At 44.4% G+C, this 21,392-nt stretch overlaps 1 protein-coding gene across 6 annotated transcripts in view; it reads right to left on the reverse strand.

Moving 5' to 3' along the window:
- Positions 1–21,392, reverse strand: part of bckdhb (branched chain keto acid dehydrogenase E1 subunit beta) — a 536,758-nt gene that overhangs the window by 375,713 nt on the left and 139,653 nt on the right. For all 6 annotated transcript variants that reach the window (XM_085997678.1, XM_085997676.1, XM_085997679.1 and 3 more), the window contains exon 6: positions 9,306–9,414. In XM_085997678.1, the coding sequence (XP_085853804.1) occupies positions 9,306–9,414 (109 nt within the window). The remainder of the gene's footprint in view (positions 1–9,305; positions 9,415–21,392) is intronic.

Genomic DNA, 21,392 nt, shown 5'->3' on the forward strand with positions numbered 1-21,392 from the left:
TATCAGTGTTTCACAGCTGTTTGAAGCTGTCAAACACTGACAGTCTTACTCCTAACATGAGTCCTTCTCCACAGACTCAGTTAGAAATCTCTCCTGCACAGAAAGCTGCAGGCTGTCACTTTTGACAGTTTGCAGCCATTCTGCTTTCTGTGCCGGTGAGATGAGGGACTCCCTAAAGGAAGGAAGGCTGAAAGGTTAGAAAAGGTATGTAAAACTTAATCACTTTAGACACACCAAACACACTTAACCTTTGCACTCATGCACACATCACTCACCACTCACTCATCTCGACCCCTCCAAGTCCTTCAACCCAACGGCCCACCTTCTCTAACTTGGTGTGGTTTGGAGCCGTCGGGAATCCCACATTTCAACCTTAAAAATAGGGATTAGGCTAAAAACTGCCCGTTAACAGGCAGTTAATTGGCACTAATCCCTTCCCGCCTCGGGTAGGCGGGTCTCAGTGCGGGGCGGGTTTGGGTGCAGGATGGGGTTGGGACCCCTGATTTTGGGATTTTAAACCCCCCCCCACGCCTCCAATCCCGACTCCACGGCCCAATGAAAATCCTGCCCTACATGTTTGTGGAAATCAGATAAGGAATTCAGCTCAACTGTGCTAAGCTCCATGGTTGATTGGCCTTCTAACACTGATTGTTCAGGGTGAGTTACCAGCAGGCTGCTAGTGCCCATTAAGCCATACTGCCACAAAAACTCTCTCCAAAGGGCTGGATTACAAAAGGGAGGAAGTTATGCATCAGTTGTATAAAGCCTTGGTCCATCTGGAGTACTGAGTTCTGTTTTGGGCACTATAACTCAGGAAGAATATACTGGCCTTTGAAGATGGGGGGGCGGGGGGGGGTGAAAGAGGTGCAGCACAAATTCACCAGAATGATATCGGGCTTAGAGGGTTAAATTATGAGGACAGGTTACATAAACTTGGTTTGTATTCCTTTGAGTATAGAAGATTGTGGTGTGATCTGACTGAGGTATTTAAAATGTTAAAAGGATTCGGTGGGATAGATACAGATAAACTACTTTCTCTGATGGCGGTATCAATAACGAGGGGACGTGATCTTAAAATTAGAGCCAGGCCATTTAGGAGAGAAATCAGGAAACACTTTTTTACATAATGGATAGTAAAAATCTAGAACTATTTCCCCCAAAGGCTGTGGATGCTGAGACAATTAGAGCTTTCAAGACTGAAATCGATAAGACTAAGATCAAGGGATAATGGAGCAAAGGCGGGTAAATGGAATTGAGGTACAGATCAGCCATGATCTAAGTGAATGATTGTAAAGGGGCTGAATGACCTACTCCTGTTCCTATGTTCCTATCATCGCCCCTCCTCAAAAAAAAACCAGCTTTGACTCCTCTGTCCTTGCAAACTTCGCTCCACCTCTAATCTCCTTTTCCTTTCCATAGTCCTTGAACGTGTTATTGCCTCCCAAATCTGTGCCCATCTATCCCACAACTCCATGTTTGAAACTCTCGAATCCGGTTTCCTTCACTGTCACAGCACTGAAACGCCCCTTATCAAAGTCACAAATGACATCCTTTGTGACTATAACCATGGTGCACTATCCCTCCCCATCCTTCTCGACTTGTCTACAGACTTTGACACATTTCACTACACCATCGTCCTCCAATGTCTCTCCTCTGTTGTCCAACTCAGTGGATAACACTGGACGGCCAGCTGGTGGCACCATCCAAGGAGTATAAATAGTCGGGCGTTGGCCCCAGCTTTCCAGGGACATTTTGTAAAGACAAGGAGCTAGTGGATACAACTAGACTTCCATGTTCTGAAACAAGTTGATTAAAGCCTTGCTTTATGCTCAAACCAAGTGTGTAGTGAGTTTTATTACGTCAATTTAATCAACTTGATATCGACCCCACGCTTTGGGTGATTTCGGGAACAGCCAGCTACAACTCGAACCGTAGAAGGGAACTCAGACAAGTAATCAATCCATCATGGAGAAACTACTCAGCCCCGCCCGTCTTGACCTGGACCCGAATTCACTTACAGCTGCTAAGGTATGGAAACACTGGTATCGTACTTTCAGCAACTTCCTCAGGGTGTGTGGTGAAAATGTTCCTGATAAATTAGGAATACTTGCTAATTACGTATCCCCTCATGTGTTTGATTATATCGAAGACTGTGTAGACTATGACACCGCTATCCAAATATTACAGCAGCTATATGTCAAGTCCCCAAATGAAGTTTTTTCTCGGCATCTACTGGCCACAACTCGACAACAACCCGGGGAATCACTTGACGAATTCCTTCAGAAACTTCGCAGGCTCAGCAAGGATTGTAATCTTAAAGCTGTTACAGCTGAGCAGTACCAGGAGGAGTTAAATCGTTATTCCTTTATTAATGGGATTGGGTCTCCCTTCATACGTCAGCGTCTGTTGGAGAATAAAACCGTCAAGTTACAAGCTGCCTATGACCAGGCATGTTCTCTGGACTTAGCAAAGAGGAATGCAGACACCTATCTTTTACCACATGCACAGGCTGCTGCTATCTCTTTTAGTGACTCTTTCAATAGGCCTCGGGCGGAAGCCCTCACGGATGACGACTCCAACCCGGCTGATGACAACCCTACCCTAGAAACCTACACTGATGACGACCCCGCCCTAGTGGCATCTTGGCAATCTGGAAGGAAGTGTTTCTTCTGTGGAGGAGCGTTCCATTATAGGAAATTTTGACCTGCAATCATTGCAGCAAGAAAGGTCACTTTTCTAAGATATGCCAGTCAAGAGCCACTGTTAGTAAGAAAGGCCACTTTTCTAAGGTATGCCGGTCGAGAGCTCCTGTTAGTTTTGCAGCTACTATCTATAAAACTGCTCCTCTCCCAAGAGCCACTACTAAGGTTACAGCTGCAATCTATAAAACTGCTCCTCCCCCAAGAACCACTACTAAGGTTACAGCTGTCAAGGGTAAAACTGCCCCTCCTCCCATCACAGCTGTTTTTCCCCAAAGTTTGTCCCATGCAGCCACGAAGGTTTCGATAAATGGACACATTTTGAGTGCACTAATCGACTCATGCAGCTCTGACAACTTCATTAGTGAGCGGGCTGTCAGTAAGTTAAAACTGCGTATTTACCCCTCGGACAGGGAAATTGCAATGGCTCTGACAACACTGACCACCAATTCTTCCGGCTTTTGTCTTGTCGACCTTATTCTCAATGGCCGCACTTATTTCTCCACCCGGCTCGGGGTGCTCAAGAACCTGTGCAGTGATGTGCTCCTGGGACAGGATTTCCAGAAACAACACAAAAGACTCACTTTTGAGTTTGGAGGGACAAAGCCAGAGCTTACTATTTCCAAAGTACCATTTTGTGCACTTTCGGCAGCTTCGCTCGACGAGCCCTCCTTGTTTGCCAATCTTTCCCCCCCGATGTAAGCCCATAGTCACTAAATCACGACATTTCAGCCGAGATGATCGAGCCTTTATCGAGGCAGAAATCTCTCGCCTTCTAGCTGACGGTATCATTGAGCCATGTTCATCTTCCTGGCGGGCTCAAATCGTCATTGTTAAAAATCCTCTGAAGCAACACAAGAAACGTCTTTGTATCGATTACTCGCAAACTATTAACCAGTATACTGACCTGGATGCCTACCCACTACCACGCATCGATGACATGGTCAGTAACTTTGCCAACTACAAGGTATTTTCAACTTTTGATTTAAAGAGCACATATCATCAAGTTCCATTAAAGGATCTAACAAAAAGTATACGGCCTTTGAGGCCAATGTCGGCTTTACCAGTTTTGTCACCTTCCATTTGGGGTCACCAATGGGGTGGCCGTCTTTCAACGGGCAACAGATAGCCTAGTCAAACAGGAGAACTTAACGGACACTTTTCCATATCTGGATAATATCACCATTGCTGGTCATAACCAGAAGGAGCATGATGCCAATCTCCAGAAATTTTTTGACGTTCTCCGTCGTCGCAACTTAACCTTAAATGAGTCCAAATATGTGAAATCAGTACCATCAGTCAACATCCTTGGCTACTGGGTGGGCAACGGTGTCACCAAACCGGATCCGGAGTGACTTCGTCCGCTTCAGGAGCTCCCTCCCCCTATGAATCTCGGCTCTCCTCGTCGGGCACTCGGCATGTTCACCTATTATGCGAAATGGATACCCCACTTCTCCGACAAGATCCAGCCCCTGCTTCACGCAAAGTCATTTCCATTGGAGGCAACGGCTATTTCAGCTTTCAACCTCCTCAAGCGACAACTGGAAAAAGCCACGCTTCGTTCCATTGATGAAAGTCTTCCTTTCGTGGTCGAGTGCGATGCATCGGATGTGGCGATCTCTGCTACCTTGAATCAAGGTGGTCGACCCGTTGCATTTCTGTCCAGAACTTTGCAGGGTAGCGAGCTCCATTATCCTCCTGTCGAGAAGGAGGCTACGGCCATCATCGAAGCGGTGCGTAAATGGAATCATTTTCTCGCTCGTCGCCATTTCACACTTATAACCGATCAGCACGCCGTGACCTTTATGCTGGATAACCGGAAACGCACTAAGATCAAGAATAACAAAATACAACTCTGGAGGATGGAATTGGCTGCCTTTGGATACACCATACATTATCGACCCGGCAAAGAGAATGTGGCCCCGGATACCCTCACGCGGGCATTCTGCTCTTCTATATCAACTTCGACTCTGGCAGATCTTCATACTGACTTATGCCATCCTGGCGTTACCCGTATGTTGCACTTCGTGCGATCTAAAAATCTACCATTTTCTACGGAAGATGTGAAAAGAACGTGCTCCTCCTGTAAAATTTGTGCGGAGTTAAAACCGCAATTCTTCCGTCCATCGGGTGGCTCGCTCATACACGCTATACAGCCTATGCAGCGACTCAGCATTGACTTTAAAGGGCCATTGCCTTCCTCAACGCGGAACACCTACTTACTGACTATGGTGGACGAATATTCACGCTTTCCCTTTGCTTTCCCCTGTCCCAATATGCTTACTTCCACAGTGATCAAATGCCTTGATCAAGTCTTTTCCCTTTGCGGTACGGCCAATTTCATCCACTCTGATCGGGGTCCCTCCTTCATGTCAAGCGAACTCAAAAGTTATCTCTCCCAACGGGGAATCGCCACAAGTAAAACACCGTACCATCCCATCGGTAACGGACAGGTTGAGAGATACAACGCTATCATTTGGAACGCTGTTCGTCTTGCACTGAGGTCACGCAATCTACCAGACCAGCAGTGGGAAACTATGCTCCCTGACGCGCTGCATTCCATCAGGTCTCTCCTTTTTACTTCTACCAATGTCACACCTCACGAGCGATTCTTCAGCTTCCAGCGTCGCTCCACCCATGGGACGTCTCTACCATCATGGTTGGCAGATCCTGGCCCCGTGCTGCTCCGGAGATTTGTCCGATCGTCAAAAACCGATCCTCTAGTCGACGAGGTAGAACTTACAGACGTCAACCCCATGTACGCCCACGTGTGGTACCCGGATGGCCGGGAGTGCACCGTTTCCCTCCGGGACCTGGCCACTGTCCGGCTGGTTCCACAGGCCCGACTGATGGAGGGACCTGTGGGGATGAGGCCGACACTCTGCGCTCCCCCGAGGATGACGCCCTACGTGGGACATCGAGGGATCTGCCTGCTGCCCCGCCGGATCCGCTCTGGGAGCCAAGCGCTCCCCGTGGGATGGCCACCCCAGGCCAGGGCGCCGGTCAATCTCCGGCTAACCAACGGGACGAAGCCAGTTCTGCACCTGTGGGGACCCGCACCCGGAGTCACGATCTCCCCAGCCTCCCTCGGGTTGATCAGAGCAACACGGGCCCTATCGATCCATCGGCACAGATCAAGCGGCCCAGGGACCAAGACACGGTCTGGGGAGACGTGCCTTCTGGCCATAAACAAAAATCTAAAAGACTGTGGCTATTCGTGGTCCACCTAATCCGTTAAGAGGAAGTCGTCGGACTTCCAAATCTTTTAGGCAGGAAGAATGTCATAAATCTCATCATCGAGAAACTACCTATGAAATAACACTGGACGGCCAGCTGGTGGCGCCATCCAAGGAGTATAAATACTCGGGCGTTGGCCCCAGCTTGCCAGGGACATTTTGTAAAGGCAAGGAGCTAGACTTCCATGTTCTGAAACAAGTTGATTAAAGCCTTGCTTTATGCTCAAACCAAGTGCGTAGTGAGTTTTGTTACATCACTGGCTATAGTCGAGGAGAGGAGGGCTACGGCCATGGAGGAGCTAAGTCGCCAGAGTGTTGAAAACATGCTGAGTGTTCAGAATAGACTGACATCTCTGGAGGAGTGACGGTCAGCTATTGAGCAGAGAAACCAGACCTTCATGGCAGGCCCTCTGAGTAGGACTGCCATTGTAGAAAAGGGTCCCCATGGCCCCCCTGATGTGCAGCAAGCTGCTCTCAAGCCACTTGCAGGCACTGAGGGGGACCTCACCCATGAGAAGGAAGTTGGTGGCAGACCGCAAGGAAGTGGGGCTCCTCTCCACGCGCTCACACTTCCATGCCACTGCAGAGCCCTCGGTCAGAGCCACGTCGGAGTCCACACCCAACGGAGATAGAGGTCTCAACCTCTGCACAGCCGCAGGAGCAGCAAAGTGCTGGCGAGCCCTCACAGGCTCGCCATCCCAGAGACGCCCGCCAAAGATGTCGAGACAGGAGCAGCAGGAAAGTGAGCAAGGGGCCTCCACATCTGCTGAAGCCACAGGGGAACCACTACGTAGGGGCACGCGTAAGAGAAAAATAAAGCAACACTAATCACAAGGGTAGTCACTTGGGTGAAATGTTGTGTTTATTTTAAAAATGCCATCAGTTGGTTATTGTAAATAAAATTTCAGATGGCAACTTCTGCAGTTGTGGCGTGTGTCATTTCACGATTGGGGTTGGAGGTCCTCTAATGCCAAGAGGGGAAGGAAAAAAAGGCCTCCCATGCTTCTGGTAGGTGCCTCAGTTGAGGAAGCGCTTAGTGAGGGTGGCGAGAGGGGCTTCCCAGGAGCTCACACTGGAGAAGTGTGTGAGGCTCCAACCTTCCACAGCTGTGCCTAAGCCTTGAACAAGTTGCCCCAAGCTTGAGACAACAAGGTCCTGCAACCTACAAATGCTGTCTGATTAAATCTCTTCTTTCCTGATTGACCTGCAGCTGAAAGTAAGCAAGCCGACATTGTTCAAGCCAGGTTTCATCAGCGGGGTTCCCACCAGGCGTGTTTAGCGTGGGAAAAGGCTGAAAATAGCAAGGGCCCCTTAAAATGGCATTAAAAATGCCAATTATTGGTGATTAGGCTCCCGACGACCAGTCCCGCCAGCTGTGGGCGAGACTGATTCAGGTTGGATTGAAACGCCGGGGTGACAGTCGGACGGGGCGGGGAAGGGACCAAGTGCAACATATCCAAGTTTGCCGACGATACAAAGATGGGAGGGAAAGCAGTGAGTGAGGAGGACATAAAAAACCTGCAAAAGGACATAGACAGGCTAAGTGAGTGGGCAGAAATTTGGCAGATGGAATATAATGTTGGAAAGTGTGAGGTTATGCACTTTGGCAGAAAAAATCAAAGAGCAAGTTATTATCTAAATGGAAAGAAACTGCAAAGTGCTACAGTACAAAGGGATCTGGGGGTCCTGGTGCATGAAACACAGAAGGTTAGTATGCAGGTACAGCAGGTGATCAGGAAGGCCAATGGAATCTTGGCTTTTATTGCAAGGGGGATGGAGTATAAAAGCAGGGAAGTCGTGCTTCAGTTATACAGGGTACTGGTGAGGCCACACCTGGAATACTGCGTAGAGTTTTGGTTTCCATATTTAAGAAAAGATATACTTGCTCTCGAGGCAGTTCAGAGAAGGTTCACTCGGTTGATTCCGGAGATGAGGGGGTTGACTTATGAGGAAAGGTTGAGTAGGTTGGGCCTCTACTCATTGGAATTCAGAAGAATGAGAGGCGATCTTATCAAAACATAAGATTGTGAGGGGGCTTGATTGGGTGGATGCGGTGAGGATGCTTCCACTGATGGGTGAGACTAGAACTAGGGGGCATAATCTTAGAATAAGGGGCTGCCCTTTCAAAACTGAGATGAGGAGAAACTTCTTCACTCAGAGGGTGGTAAATCTATGGAATTTGCTACCTCAGAGAGCTGTGGAAGCTGTGACATTAAATAAATTTAAAACGGAGATAGACAGTTTCCAAGCTGATAAGGGAATTAGGGGTTACGGGGAGCAGGCAGGGAAGTGGACGTGAGTCTAGGTTCGGATCAGCCATGATCCTATTGAATGGCGGAGCAGGCCCGAGGGGCCGTATGGCCTACTCCTGCTCCTACTTCTTATGTTCTTATGTTATGTTCTGGATGAGACGCAATTTCCTCCTTCTTTGGCTGAGTGTTAATTTTTGTCTTTAAGCTTCTATGAAGTGCCTTGGGATGCTTTCCTACATTAAAGGTGCTATATAAGTGCCAGTTGTTGCTGATGTTGTTGTTGAACTACAATCAGAAATGGCAACCCTAGCTATTTTTGTTCCTTGAGTTCTGATGAAAGGTCATCAACCTGCAACGTTAACTCTCCACAGATGCTGCCTGACCCACTGAGTGTTTCCTCCATTTCTCTTTTTTTTTTTCATTCCCTAGCCTACAAGATTGAATCCAATTGCTGCACCTCAACTCTGCCCACCTGAAATCAGCTAGCTCAGCAAAGATTTTTGTGACCTGTATAGTTTAGTACCACACTGCTGTGAATTTATCCTCCAAGAAATCTTGGGCTCCAATCCCATACTTCTATTTTCATTGTTCCTGAAATAAGAAATCTGTGAATTTTGAATTCAAGGCTTTGTTACATTCTTCCTCATACAAGGCATTTTTTTCAGTGTTATACTTACACATCATAGAATGCTTTCAAGTCTTACTCAAAATAGAAAAAAAAATTAAGTACCAAAAACTATTTTTATAATAAATTTATAGAATGATTGCTTTCAAATCTTATGCAAAATAGAAAAAAATCAAGTACCAAAAACGATTTTATTAATAAAAGTGTGTCAGGCTCTGAAAAGTGCAGTACAATATTATTGTGCTAAGTTGAACTGAAATGAGAAAGCCAACATAAACACCGAAAAAGATGACAAAAAGGAATTTTTTATTTGATCTCCAACATACATAAACGTCTGGTTTTGACCTCTGCCAAATACATTTGTATTCTCCAATGAAATAGAACACTATGAATTTCTTTGCTTATGTTGCTGCAATAGTTCCAACAAAATCAGTAAAGTAGTCTGTGGTAATCTTGTACCAGAACTTAGAAATTACTACACCTGGAAACTTACCGGCAGCTCTGTAGAGAATTTTAGGCTCAAAGAAGATACAAGGGTTTTTGTCCTCTATGCAGGACAGCAACAATCCCTTGGCCTGGATAGGGCTTCTTGGAATAACCACCTGTAACACACAAAATTATTTTTAAAAATTTTCCCCACATTAGTACAGTATGATAAAAGAAAGACTTGCATTTCTACAGCGCCTTTCACGCCCACTGGGCGTCCCAAAGCACTTTACAGCCAATGAAGTACTTTTTGAAATGTAGTCACTGTTGTAATGTAGGAAACGCAGCAGCCAATTTGCGCACAGCAAGCTCCCACAAACAGCAATGTGATGAAGACCAGATAATCTGTTTTTGTTATGATGATTGAGGGATAAATATTGGCCAAAACACCAGGGATAACTCCCCTGCTCTTCTTCGAAATAGTGCCATGGAATCTTTTACGTCCACCTGAGAGAGCAGGCGTGACTTTGGTCTCATCCAAAAGATGGCACCTCAGACAGTGCAGTACTCCCTCAGCTGTACTGGAGTGTCAGCCTAGACTTTTGTGCTCAAGTCTCTGTAGTGGGACTTGAACCCACAACCTTCTGATTCAGGGTGAGAGTGCTGCCCAGAGTCACAGCTGACACCGTCAACCTGTCTACCAGCCACCTTCTAGACATGTCTCCAACAGCTATTTTCCACTGAAGACTTCTAAATGGAAGAGTTTTTCCAGAATATCCATTGCTCAGTAATAGCAGCTGCACATTGTTTTAGATTACAGTTTAATTAATTACCATTTCACAGGACTGTCAGACATTAATATATTACAGGTTTAGAAAAAGTTAATATCAGAATACTATTAAAACTGGGAAAGTGTTTTTTTTAAGTCATAATTTGTAGCTACCTCAGATTAACAGTTATATGGCATTATGTTCTTAATCTGGGAAGAGCAGCTTTGTTTTCCACAAGAACTAAGTGTGTGACTTGTACAAGGTTTGCTCTTTCAATACCATCTGTGGGAGTTCTAAGTTTTAGAATGCAGAGATCACATGTTTTTCACTGCCATCAGCAGTGAATATAGAAACATCAGTACAGATTTAGAGCTAGAATTAAGCAGGGAACCAACCTACGTGAAAATTAAAAAAAAAAAATTCTATCAACTGGTCACTGTCAGCAAATAATACCCGCCCTCCTGTATGCCTCAGAGACATGGACCATGTACAGCAGGCACCTCAAAGCACTGGAGAGGTACCACCAACGCTGCCTCCACAAGTTCCTGCAAATCCATTGGCAGGATAGACGCACCAATGTCAGTGTTCTTGCTCAAACCAACATCCCCAGCATCGAAGTTTTGACCACGCTCAATCAACTCCGATGTACGGGTCACATTGTCCGCATGCCCGATACGAGACTCCCAAAACAAGCGCTCTACTCGGGAGCTCCGACGCGGAAAGAGAGCCCCAGGTGGGCAGAGGAAACGCTTCAAGGACACCCTCAAAGCCTCCTTGAAAAAATGCAACATCCCCACCGACACCTGGGAATCCCTGGCCCAAGACCGTACAAAGTGGAGGAGAAGCATCCAGAAAGGTGCCAAATACCTTGAGTCTCTTCGCCGGGAGCAAACACAAGCAGCGCAAATCAACCCAAACACCCCACCCACCCGCCCCCCCTCAACCACCGTCTGCCCCACCTGTGACAGAGACTGTAGGTCCCGCATTGGACTCATCAGTCACTTGAGAACTCACTTTTAATGTGGAAGCAAGTCATCTTCGGTTCTAAGGGACTGCCTAAGAAGACTGTCAGCAATTAAGTGGCTTGAATTTTCATAGTTACAAGAAAATGCAATTGATAGCACCAGCAATCTTAAGATTTCATTCCATCAGGTTTAGCTTTTAAACAAATAATTTTTTCGTCACACAATTTTCTCCCCTTCTCCCCGAACGTGCTGATGCGCGCACAGACACTAACAGCCCTCCCAAAGCCTCACCCAAATGTCCATTCTTTACATGTGAGCCTAGACAATGTTAATCAATTATGTAATTGTGTGGTGGGGGAGGTGGATCCTACTCAGCTAAGTCTATCAGGTGCGTCCTTAATGAAGATCTACATGAATGCACTTTTCAGCAGGGATCAGTGGCACAATCAGGAACAGCAGCCCTAGTTACTCTTTTCTTCTCCCGAGCTCAGGGTGCTGAGCAAAGGGGATCAACTTGACCATCACCACTTGAGTGAGATCAGTTAACTTAGCAGAGAACAAGGATTAAACCAAAGACCTTCTCAAGTGCACTTACAGGCTGAAGGGGCAGGCAGGCGGGCACGGAGGGGGGGGGGGGGGGGGTAAGTATTTTAATGGTACAAAACAATGATATACTGAACAGTTTCCAGCCTACTGTAGACACAGAAAAGAAACCATGCCACTGGCAGTCATTTTGGATTTCCTTCCATCAGCTTCAGTTCCTCCTCTGGTACATTAAAAAAAGTTGTGATCAAAAGTGGATGATCAACAGAAGAAATTGAAATTTGCTGTAGTCATGAGCAGTTCACTGGTGCTCGAACATTATGTATTATGGATCTTATGCTATTGGAAAAAGTCCTTAGCAAAAAGTGAGAAGATAAGGGTCAAAAAAATAAATCTAGGGGTGAACCAGCTTGGAGAGCCACATCGAACAAAAAGCAGTTGGCTCAAAAATAGCATTAGCAGAAGCTTTCGGAACAGGTTATCTGCCAGACCTCCTGACCAGGAAATTCATGTAGATTTAAAAGTGAAAAACTGTTCAAAAGGATTTTATAAACAGAAAGCTATCAGAACAAAATGCAAATGTCACGAATAGCAACTGGAATTTCATCCACTAAACATAATTAGAAAAGGAAGTGAAATTAGGAAAACATGGAAAAATGATGATGATGAGTAACAGAACAATGTCAACTTTCACACAGTCGGAATGAATCATTGCAAATATTTTCATAATTGATTGCCATTGTCTACCTTGGTTTTAAGTCAACTTCTTCCAATTCTGAAGGAGCTAGATTTTAATTGCAGAAGGTTTTAATAAGAATGTAGCCACAAACTGCAAAATAGGCAGCAATCAGAAGTTGACATTTACGTGAAAATTGACAGTAATTGGCCATGTTGATTGCACAATAATCAGACATGAGCATAACAATGTATTATCATATTCAAAAATTGATTTAAGAGAATTTGTTAATAGATCTACACGAATATTTATTCCACGTCTGTGTATATTTCAAATGCTGTTCTGAAATATCCTTCAACCTTTGGTTTTTGAAGTTGGTACATCAGATAAAGAGGAAAACAATACAAAAATAACAATTACAAGATTTTTCCCCCCACAATGTGTTACCAGGATAATTAAATCACCATCTTGTACATATTATGGAACTAGAATTTACAGTAAGAACTGGTGTATATACATTATATACACCCTATCATATGCTTTCAAGTCATCTAGAATGAGACAGACAAATCTGTGCAACTTGTAGGATCTTTTACAGAGGTGACCACAAAGTAATAGCACAATGTGTGCATGGAGAACATATTAGTTTATAGCCCATGAGTTGACTGGTCAGATGGCAAATCACAATGAACTTAGAAACATAGAAGATAGGAGCAGGAGTAGGCCATTTGGCCCCTCGAGCCTGCTCTGCCATTCAATGAGACCATGGCCGATTATCCAAACTCAGTCCCCTGTCCCTGCTTTCTTCCCATATCCCTTGATCCCTTTAGCCTTAAGAAATATATTTAACTCCTTCTGGAATATATTTAATAAATTGGCCTCAACTGCCCTGTGTGGCAGAGAATTCCACAGGTTCACCACTCTCTGGGTGAAGAAATTCCTCCTCATCTCAGTCCTAAATGGCTTACCCTTATCCTTAGACTGTGACCCCTGGTTCTGGACTCCCCTGCCATCAGGAACATCCTTCCTGCATCTAATCTGTCTAGTCCTGTTAGAATTTTCTAAGTTTCAATGAGATTCCCCTCTCATTCTTCTAAACTCTAGCGAATATAAGCCTAATCGACCCAATCTCTCCTCATATGTCATTCCTACCATCCCAGGTATCAGTCTGGTGAATCTTCGCTGCACTCCCTCCATGGCAAGAACATCCTTCCTCAGATAAGGCAACCAAAACTGCACACAATACTCAAGATGTGGTCTCACCAAGGCCCTGTACAACTGCAGCAAGACATCCTTGCTCCTGTACTCGAATCCTCTCGCTACGAAGGCCAACATACCATTTACCTTCTTAACTGCCTGCTGCACCTGCATGCTTACCTTCAGCGACTGGTGCACAAGGACACCCAGGTCTCGTTGCACTTCCCCTTTTCCCAATCTACTGCCATTCAGATAATAATGTGTCTTCCTGTGTTTGCCACCGAAGTGGATAACCTCGCATTTATCCACATTATACTGCATTTGCCATGCATCTGCCTAATCACCCAACCTGTCCAAATCATACTAGAGTTTCGCTGCATCCTCCTCACAGCACACACGCCCACCCAGCTTTGTGTCGTCTGCAAACTTGGAGATATTACATCTCGTTCCCTCGTCTAGATCATTTATATATATTGTGAATAGCTGGGGTCCTAGCACCGATCCCTGCGGTACCCCACTAGTCACTGCCTGCCACTCGGAAAAAGACCCATTTATTCCAACTCTTTGCTTCCTGTCTGCCAACCAGTTCTCTATCCAAGACAGTACCTTTACCCCCAATCCTGTGTGCTTTAACTTTGCACGCTAATCTCTTATGCGGGACCTTATCGAAAGCCTTTTGAAAGTCCAAATACACCACATCCACTGGTTCTCCCTTATCTATTCTACCAGTTACATCCTCAAAAAATTCCAGATTAGTCAAGCATGATTTACCTTTTGTAAATCCATGTTGACTTTGTCCGATCCTGTCACTGTTTTCCAAGTGCTCTGCTATTACACCTTTTATAATGGACTCTAGCATTTTCCCCACTACCGATGTCAGAATTACCGGTCTATAATTCCCCGTTTTCTCTCTACCACCTTTTTTAAATAGTGGGGTTACATTAGCTATCCTCCAATCCATGGGAACTGTTCCAGAGTCTATGGAATTTTGGAAGATGACCAGCAATGCATCTACTATTTCTAGGGCCACTTCCTTAAGCACCCCAGGATGTCGATTATCAGGCCCTGGGAATTTATCGGCCTTCAATGAGTGGAGATTAAATTACACCACATAAGTCTTCATAATTATTCCACTTATACCATGCATTAAAAACTAATATAAAAAATGATTAAGTAAATAAGTTTAAAAACCAAGAGATGAGTTTAATGATGCAATATATTCCTTCGGGATTTGATTCCAGTGCAGCTGAGGGCAGTGTAATTGCCATTTTGTCTACTCTTGTCTGACCTACATTTTTTGTAATGTGTTCAAGAAATAAGGGAGACCATTAAGCTCTAAAGGTGATGCAGAGAAGAGCCACAAGCTCGACCCCCAAGGTCAGAGGACTGATTCATAAGGAATTAAAAACTTGGGCTTTTTATCTGTGAAGGAAGGTGACTAAAAGGGAACCTCACAGAAGTATATTAGATAGCAAATGGTACAGTAAGACTAATCCAAAACACTATTTCAAGTTACCCTGAGAGAGCAGAACAAGGGGCAAAGCATCACACTAGTAAAATCAAGATTAAGACTATTGTCAGGAAATTTTTCAGAGTAAGCAACACATATGGCCTTTCAGATCAATGTAAAACTGAAGTAAATGAGGATCGGTGGGGGGGGGGGGGGAACTTTCCACTGGCTAGTCATATTTGGCACAAAGGAAGCTGGTTGTGGTTGTTGGAAGCCAATCATCCCAGCCCCATGGTATCACTACAGGGTTTCCTCAAGGCAGTGTCCTAGGACCAAGTATCTTCAGCTGCTTCATCAATGACCTTCCCTCAGTCAGGTGGTCAGAAGTGGGGTTTTTCCACTGATGATTGCACAGTATTCAGCATTCACAATTCCTCAGATAATGAAGCAGTTCATGCCCACATGCTACATGACTTGGATTGCTAAGTGGCAAGTAACATTTGCTTCACACAAGTGGCAGGCAATGATCATCTCCAACAAGAGAGTGTAATCACCTCCCCCAACACTGAATGAAGTTAGTATTGTCAGGATCCTCACAGTCAACATCCAAGGTGTCAGCTGGACCAACTGTGTAAATGCCGTGGCTACTGAAGCAAATCAGAGGCTAAGTATTCTACGGCGAGAACTCACATGCTGACTCACCAAAGCCTCTCCACCACCTACATGGTACAAGTCAGGGTGCAGCAGCAGCACTCAATAAGCTCGACACAGCTTGATCAGCACTTGATCATCTACTACATTCCTCTAATTCTGGCCTCTTGTACATCTCCAACTTCCTTCACCCCACCATTGGTGGCCGTGCCCCAGCTGTCTGGCCCCAAGTTCTGGAATCCCATCCCTAAATCTCTCTGCCTCGCCATCTCTCTCTCCTCCTTCAAGACATTCCTTAAAATCACCTGGTCACCTGTCCTAATGTCTCCTTTGACTAACAAAATAGTGAACTATCCCAAAACCTCCAATACAACTTTGAACCGACCACTAAGGGGTGTCCAAATACAGCCAGGGAATGAATCTCCCAACTAATTTTCATTCCCACAGCGGACCAGGAATTCAGCACAGCACACTGGTGCTTCTAATATAAATGTACCACACTGTTGCTTACAGAATTATATCTACTTTCAGTATGGTATCCCTCATTTTTCCATTGGAACCCAACTTTAAATATATTGGATATCGCTTGTTAAGAACAAAAAAGTATTACTGACATTTTCTTTTAAAATTAAGCTTGCTCCTACGAAGGATAACCAAATCTGATGCAACTACTCTGGTAGTACTTGTATTGGAACTGTCACTGCTTTTCTTAGCAGCATTTTTTCCATTCATTTCTTCAAATGAAATGCTTCAAGAAAATGATGATCTGGTGTAATCAGTACAAATGTGTAATTGTACACAGAGTTTGGTATACAATTACAATTTTATTGACCATTTTATTTATTGTATAAATAGAACCTCTCTCAGACTCACCTTCTGTTCAGTTCCAAGCTCCACCAAATCAGGAGTTTGAATGTTAATGGAGAATGAGTTAGACTACACTGAGGCAAGATAATCTTATTCATTACTAAATTTAGTGCAGATTTTTGGTGGCATGCCTCTGACCTATGGTTAAACAAAATGTGGATAAAGTTTCTAAAAGTTTCAACAATCCCCCAGTTACAGTACTGCATAATTATTTGGAATTTGCTCACACGAGAGACCCTTAGAATGTCCTACAAATTTATTTTGGAAGCTCTGCATACAAATACACATTTACAAGAACAGAATCTATTTGGTTAGAGTTAAGGAATAACAGATATGCCATTGCACTACTAGGTGTATTCTATAGGCCACCAACTAGCGGGAAGGATATAGAGGAGCAAATCTGCAGGGAAATTACAGAGAAGTGCAAGAACTATAGAGTAGTGATAACGGGGGTCTTCAATTATCCTAATGTAGACTGGGATAGTAATAGTGTAAAGGGCAGAGAGGGGGAAACATTTCTGAAGTGTGTTCAGGAGAACGTTCTTGATCAGTACTTTTCCAGCCCAACGAGGAAGGAGGCATGGGGAATGAGGTAGGTCAAGTGGAGCAAGTGTCAGTAGGGGAACAGTTAGGGAACAGTGATCATAGTATCATAAGGTTTAGATTAGCTACGGAAAAGGACAGGGAGCAACCTAGAGTAAAAATACTTAACTGGAGGAAGGCCAATTTCAGTGGGTTAAGAATGGATCTGGCCCGGGTAAATTGGAATCAAAGATTGGCAGGCAAAACTGTAATCAAACAATGGGCTGCCTTTAAAGAGGAGATGGTTCGGGTACAGTCGAGGTACATTCCCACGAGGGGGAAAGATAGGGCAACCAAAGCCAGAGCTCCCTGGATGATGAAAGAGATAGAGAGTAAGATGAAGTTGAAAAAGGGGGCGTATGGCAGATATCAGGTTGAGAATACAACCAGGTTGAATATAGAAATTTCCGAGGGGAAGTGAAAAAGGAAATAAGAGGGGTAAAGAGAGAATATGAGAATAGATTGGCAGCTAACCTAAAAAAGGAATCCAAAGGTCTTCTATAGGCATATAAATAGTAAACAGGTAGTAAGAGGAGGGGTGGGGCCAATTAGGGACCAAAATGGAGACCTACGCATGGAGGCAGAGGGCATGGCTGAGGTACTAAATGAGTACTTTGCATCTGTCTTTACCAAGGAAGAAGATGCTGCCAAAGTCATGGTGAAAGAGGAGGTAGTTGAGATACTGGATGGGATAAAGATTGATAAAGAGGTACTAGAAAGGTTGGCTGTACTTAAAGTAGACAAGTCACCAGGACCGGATAGGATGCATCCTTGGATGCCAAGGGAAGTAAAGGTGGAAATTGCGGCGGTACTGGCCATAATCTTCCAGTCCTCCTTGGAAATGAGGGTGGTGCCAGAGGACTGGAGAACTGCAAATGTTACACCCTTGTTCAAAAAAAAGGTGCAAGGATAAACTCGGCAACTACAGGCCAGTCAGTTTAATTTTGGTAGTGGGGAAGCTTTTAGAAATGATAATCCGGGACAAAATTAACAGTCACTTGGATGTGTGGATTAATTAAGGAAAGCCAGCACGGATTTGTTAAAGGCAAATCGTGTTTGACTAACTTGGAGTTTTTTGATGAGGTAACAGAGAGGGTTGATGAGGGTAATGCAGCTAACGTAGTGTACATGGATTTCCAAAAGGCGTTTGATTAAGTGCCACATAATAGGCTTGCCAGCAACATTGAAGCCCATGGAATAAAAGGGACAGTGACAGCATGGATACGAAATTGGCTAAGTGACAGGAAACAGAGTAGTGGTGAATGGTTGTTTTTCAAACTGGAGGAAGGTATACAGTGGTGTTCCCCAGGGGTCGGTACTAGGACCACTGCTTTCCTTGATATATATTAATGACTTGGACGTGGGTGTACAGGGCACAATTTCAAAATTTGCAGATGACACAAAACTTGGAAATATAGTGAACAGTGAGGAGGATAGTGATAGACTTCAAGAGGACATAGACCGGCTGGTGGAATGGGCGGACACGTGGCAGATGAAATGTAATGCAGAAAAATGAAAAGTGATACATTTTGGTAGGAAGACCAAGGACAGGCAATATAAACTAGAGGGTACAATTTAAAGGGGGTGCATGAACAGAGAGACCTGGGAGTATATGTGCACAAATCATTGAAGGTGGCAGGGCAGGTTGAGAAAGCAGTTAAAAAAGCATACGGATCCTGGGCTTCAGGAATCGAGGCCTAGAGTACAAAAGCAAGGAAGTTATGATGAATCTTTATAAAACACTGGTTTGGCCTCAACTGGAGTATTGTGTCCAATTCTGGGCACCGCACTTAAGGAAGGATGTGAAGGCCTTAGAGAGGGTGCAGAAAAGATTTACGAGAATGGTTCCAGGGAGGAGGGACTTCAGTTACATGGATAGACTGGTGAAGCTGGGGGTGTTCTCCTTAGAGCAGAGAAGGTTGAGAGGAAATTTGATAGAGGTGTTCAAAATCATGAGGGGTCTAGACAGAGTAGATACAAACTGTTCCCGTTGGCAGAAGGTTCGAGAACCAGAGAACACAGATTTAAGGTGAGTGACAGATGAACCAAAGGCATGAGGAAACACTTTTTTACGCAGCGAGTGGTTAGGATCTGGAATGCACTGCCTGACAGGGTGGTGGAGATAGATTCAATAGTGGCTTTCAAAAGGAAATTGGATAAGTACCTGAAGGAAAATTTTTTGCAGGGCTATGGGGAAAAGGGCGGGGGAGCGGGACTAGCTGAAGTGCTCTTGCAGAGAACCGGCACGGGCTCGACAGGCCGAATGGCCTCCTTCTGTACTGTAACCATTCTATGATTCTTATACTAATTACACCAGTTCATTATTTCTTTAAGCATTTCATTTGAAGAAATTAATGGAAAAAATGCTGCAAAGAAAAACAATGACAGTTCCAAATACAAGTACTGCCAGAGTAGTTGAATCAGATCTGGTGACCTTATGAATTCTGATTTTTTTTTTGTATGTGAGCAGCAGAAACTTTTTTACTGTACAAACCATTGGCCAATGTCATCATGTATTAAATACAATGCAGGAATTGCTCATCGGTGGACTCTAAGGAAACCACTGCTTTACACTAAGTAATGAGTTTTTTCTACTATCGCTTCACCAACATCATCTGACAGGAAACAATAAAACCACATCTGTGACTACTAAATTGCTATTATAATTTATGGCAATATGGCAGAGTCCTTTTAAATGCTTTGCCAGCCAGCTGGGATTCTGCAGACGGTTTCAATGCACTGTGAAGTTCAATTGTTTAAAGTTTCTTTGGATGTTGCAATTCCCACTTATGTTGGGCCATAATTTGCGTCCCCTGTGGGTGCGTATGAGGTGCGCATGCGCCCGTAGGGGCCGCGCAAGTTCCGGGTTTGGGCATGCGAAGAATTCTTTTGACAGATCACACGCATCCCGGGAAAAGGGCTTCCGCAGTCGGAGAGTTGGGCTAACTTCTGCCCAGTGAATACTTGTGAAATTCTGCTTTTACCAGCGTAACACTTTTAAAGAACAGAAAAATAAATTGTTTTCAATAATTTATACATTTAAAAACCTGTGAAATAAGGCAAGTTTATTTTTAAACCCTTTAAAATATGTAAATTTACTTTTCAAAAAATTAAATTTTTGTTTTAAATATTTAATTCAATGCCATTTTGATCAATTTTAAATGTGTGATTTTTTAAATTTATTTATTTGAAGTGTACGTGTACTTTTGGGGTATTCTCATTCATACTTATGAGGATTCCGTACATACCCTTTCTTTCATTGGTTGGGCCGGCCCACGTGATCCCGGGGCACTTGCGAACTGCATGCGCCCCTGGGATACGTGGGCCTCTATGCACAGAGGACAAGTGTCTGATGGATCGATGACCATCAGGTAAGTTCGTAGATTTTTTTGCTGGTTGGAGGCATCCACCTGCGGGCAGCCTCCAACCGCAAATTCAGGGCCAGTGTCAATGAATTGCTATTTATGTAACTAAATCCATTATGTAGAAATATCTATGTCCTGATATGTGAAGGGAGCAAATTTATTATCCACCTGCATTGGGTAAAATAGTCCATTATCTATGACCCAATTAATACAAAGGCTCATTGTCTCTCTCTCTCAAACTGCTTTCCAACCTTTTTTTTTAATACTGATGTGCAATCTCTTCACAACAACATAGAACTTACAGCACAGAAACATGTCATTCAGCCCAAATGGTCTATGCCGGTGTTTATGCTTCACACGAGCCTCCTCCCATCCAACTTCACTGCATCCTTCTATTCCTCTCTCCCTCATGTACTTATCTAGCTTTGCTTTAAATGCATCTATGCTGTTCACATCAACTACTCCAAGTTGTAGCAAGATCCACATTCTAACCACTCTCTGGGGAAAGAAGTTCCTCCTGAATTCCTTATTGGATTTATTAGTGACTATCTTATATTTATGACCTTTAGTTTTAGACTCGCCACAAGTGGAAACATCCTCTCTACAATTACCCCATCAACCCAACTCCACGTGATATCAAGAAACTGCCGAGAGCACTGGATACAGCAAAGGCTACAGGCCCCGACAACGTCCCGGCTGTAGTGCTGAAGACTTGTGCTCCAGAACTAGCCATGCCTCTAGCTAAGCTGTTCCATACAGCTACAACACTGGCATCTACCCGACAAAGTGGAAAATTATCCAGATATGTCCTGTCCACAAAAGGCAGGACAAATCCAATCTGGCCAATTACCGCCTCATAAATCTAATCTCAATCATCAGCAAAGTGATAGAAGGTGTCGTCGACAGTGCTAACGAGCAGCACTTACTCACGCCCAGTTTGGGTTCCGCCAGGATCATTTGGCTCCAGACCTCATTGCAGCCTTGGTCCAAACATGGACAAAAGAGCTGAATTCCAGAGGTGATGAGAGTGACTGCCCTTGACATCTCGGCAGCATTTGACCAAGTGTGGCTCCAAGGTGCCCGAGTAA

The sequence above is a fragment of the Somniosus microcephalus genome, chromosome 9, assembly GCF_052327205.1.
Source record: "Somniosus microcephalus isolate GS21.2 chromosome 9, FLI_Smic_1.0, whole genome shotgun sequence".
Classification (NCBI taxonomy): domain Eukaryota; kingdom Metazoa; phylum Chordata; class Chondrichthyes; order Squaliformes; family Somniosidae; genus Somniosus; species Somniosus microcephalus.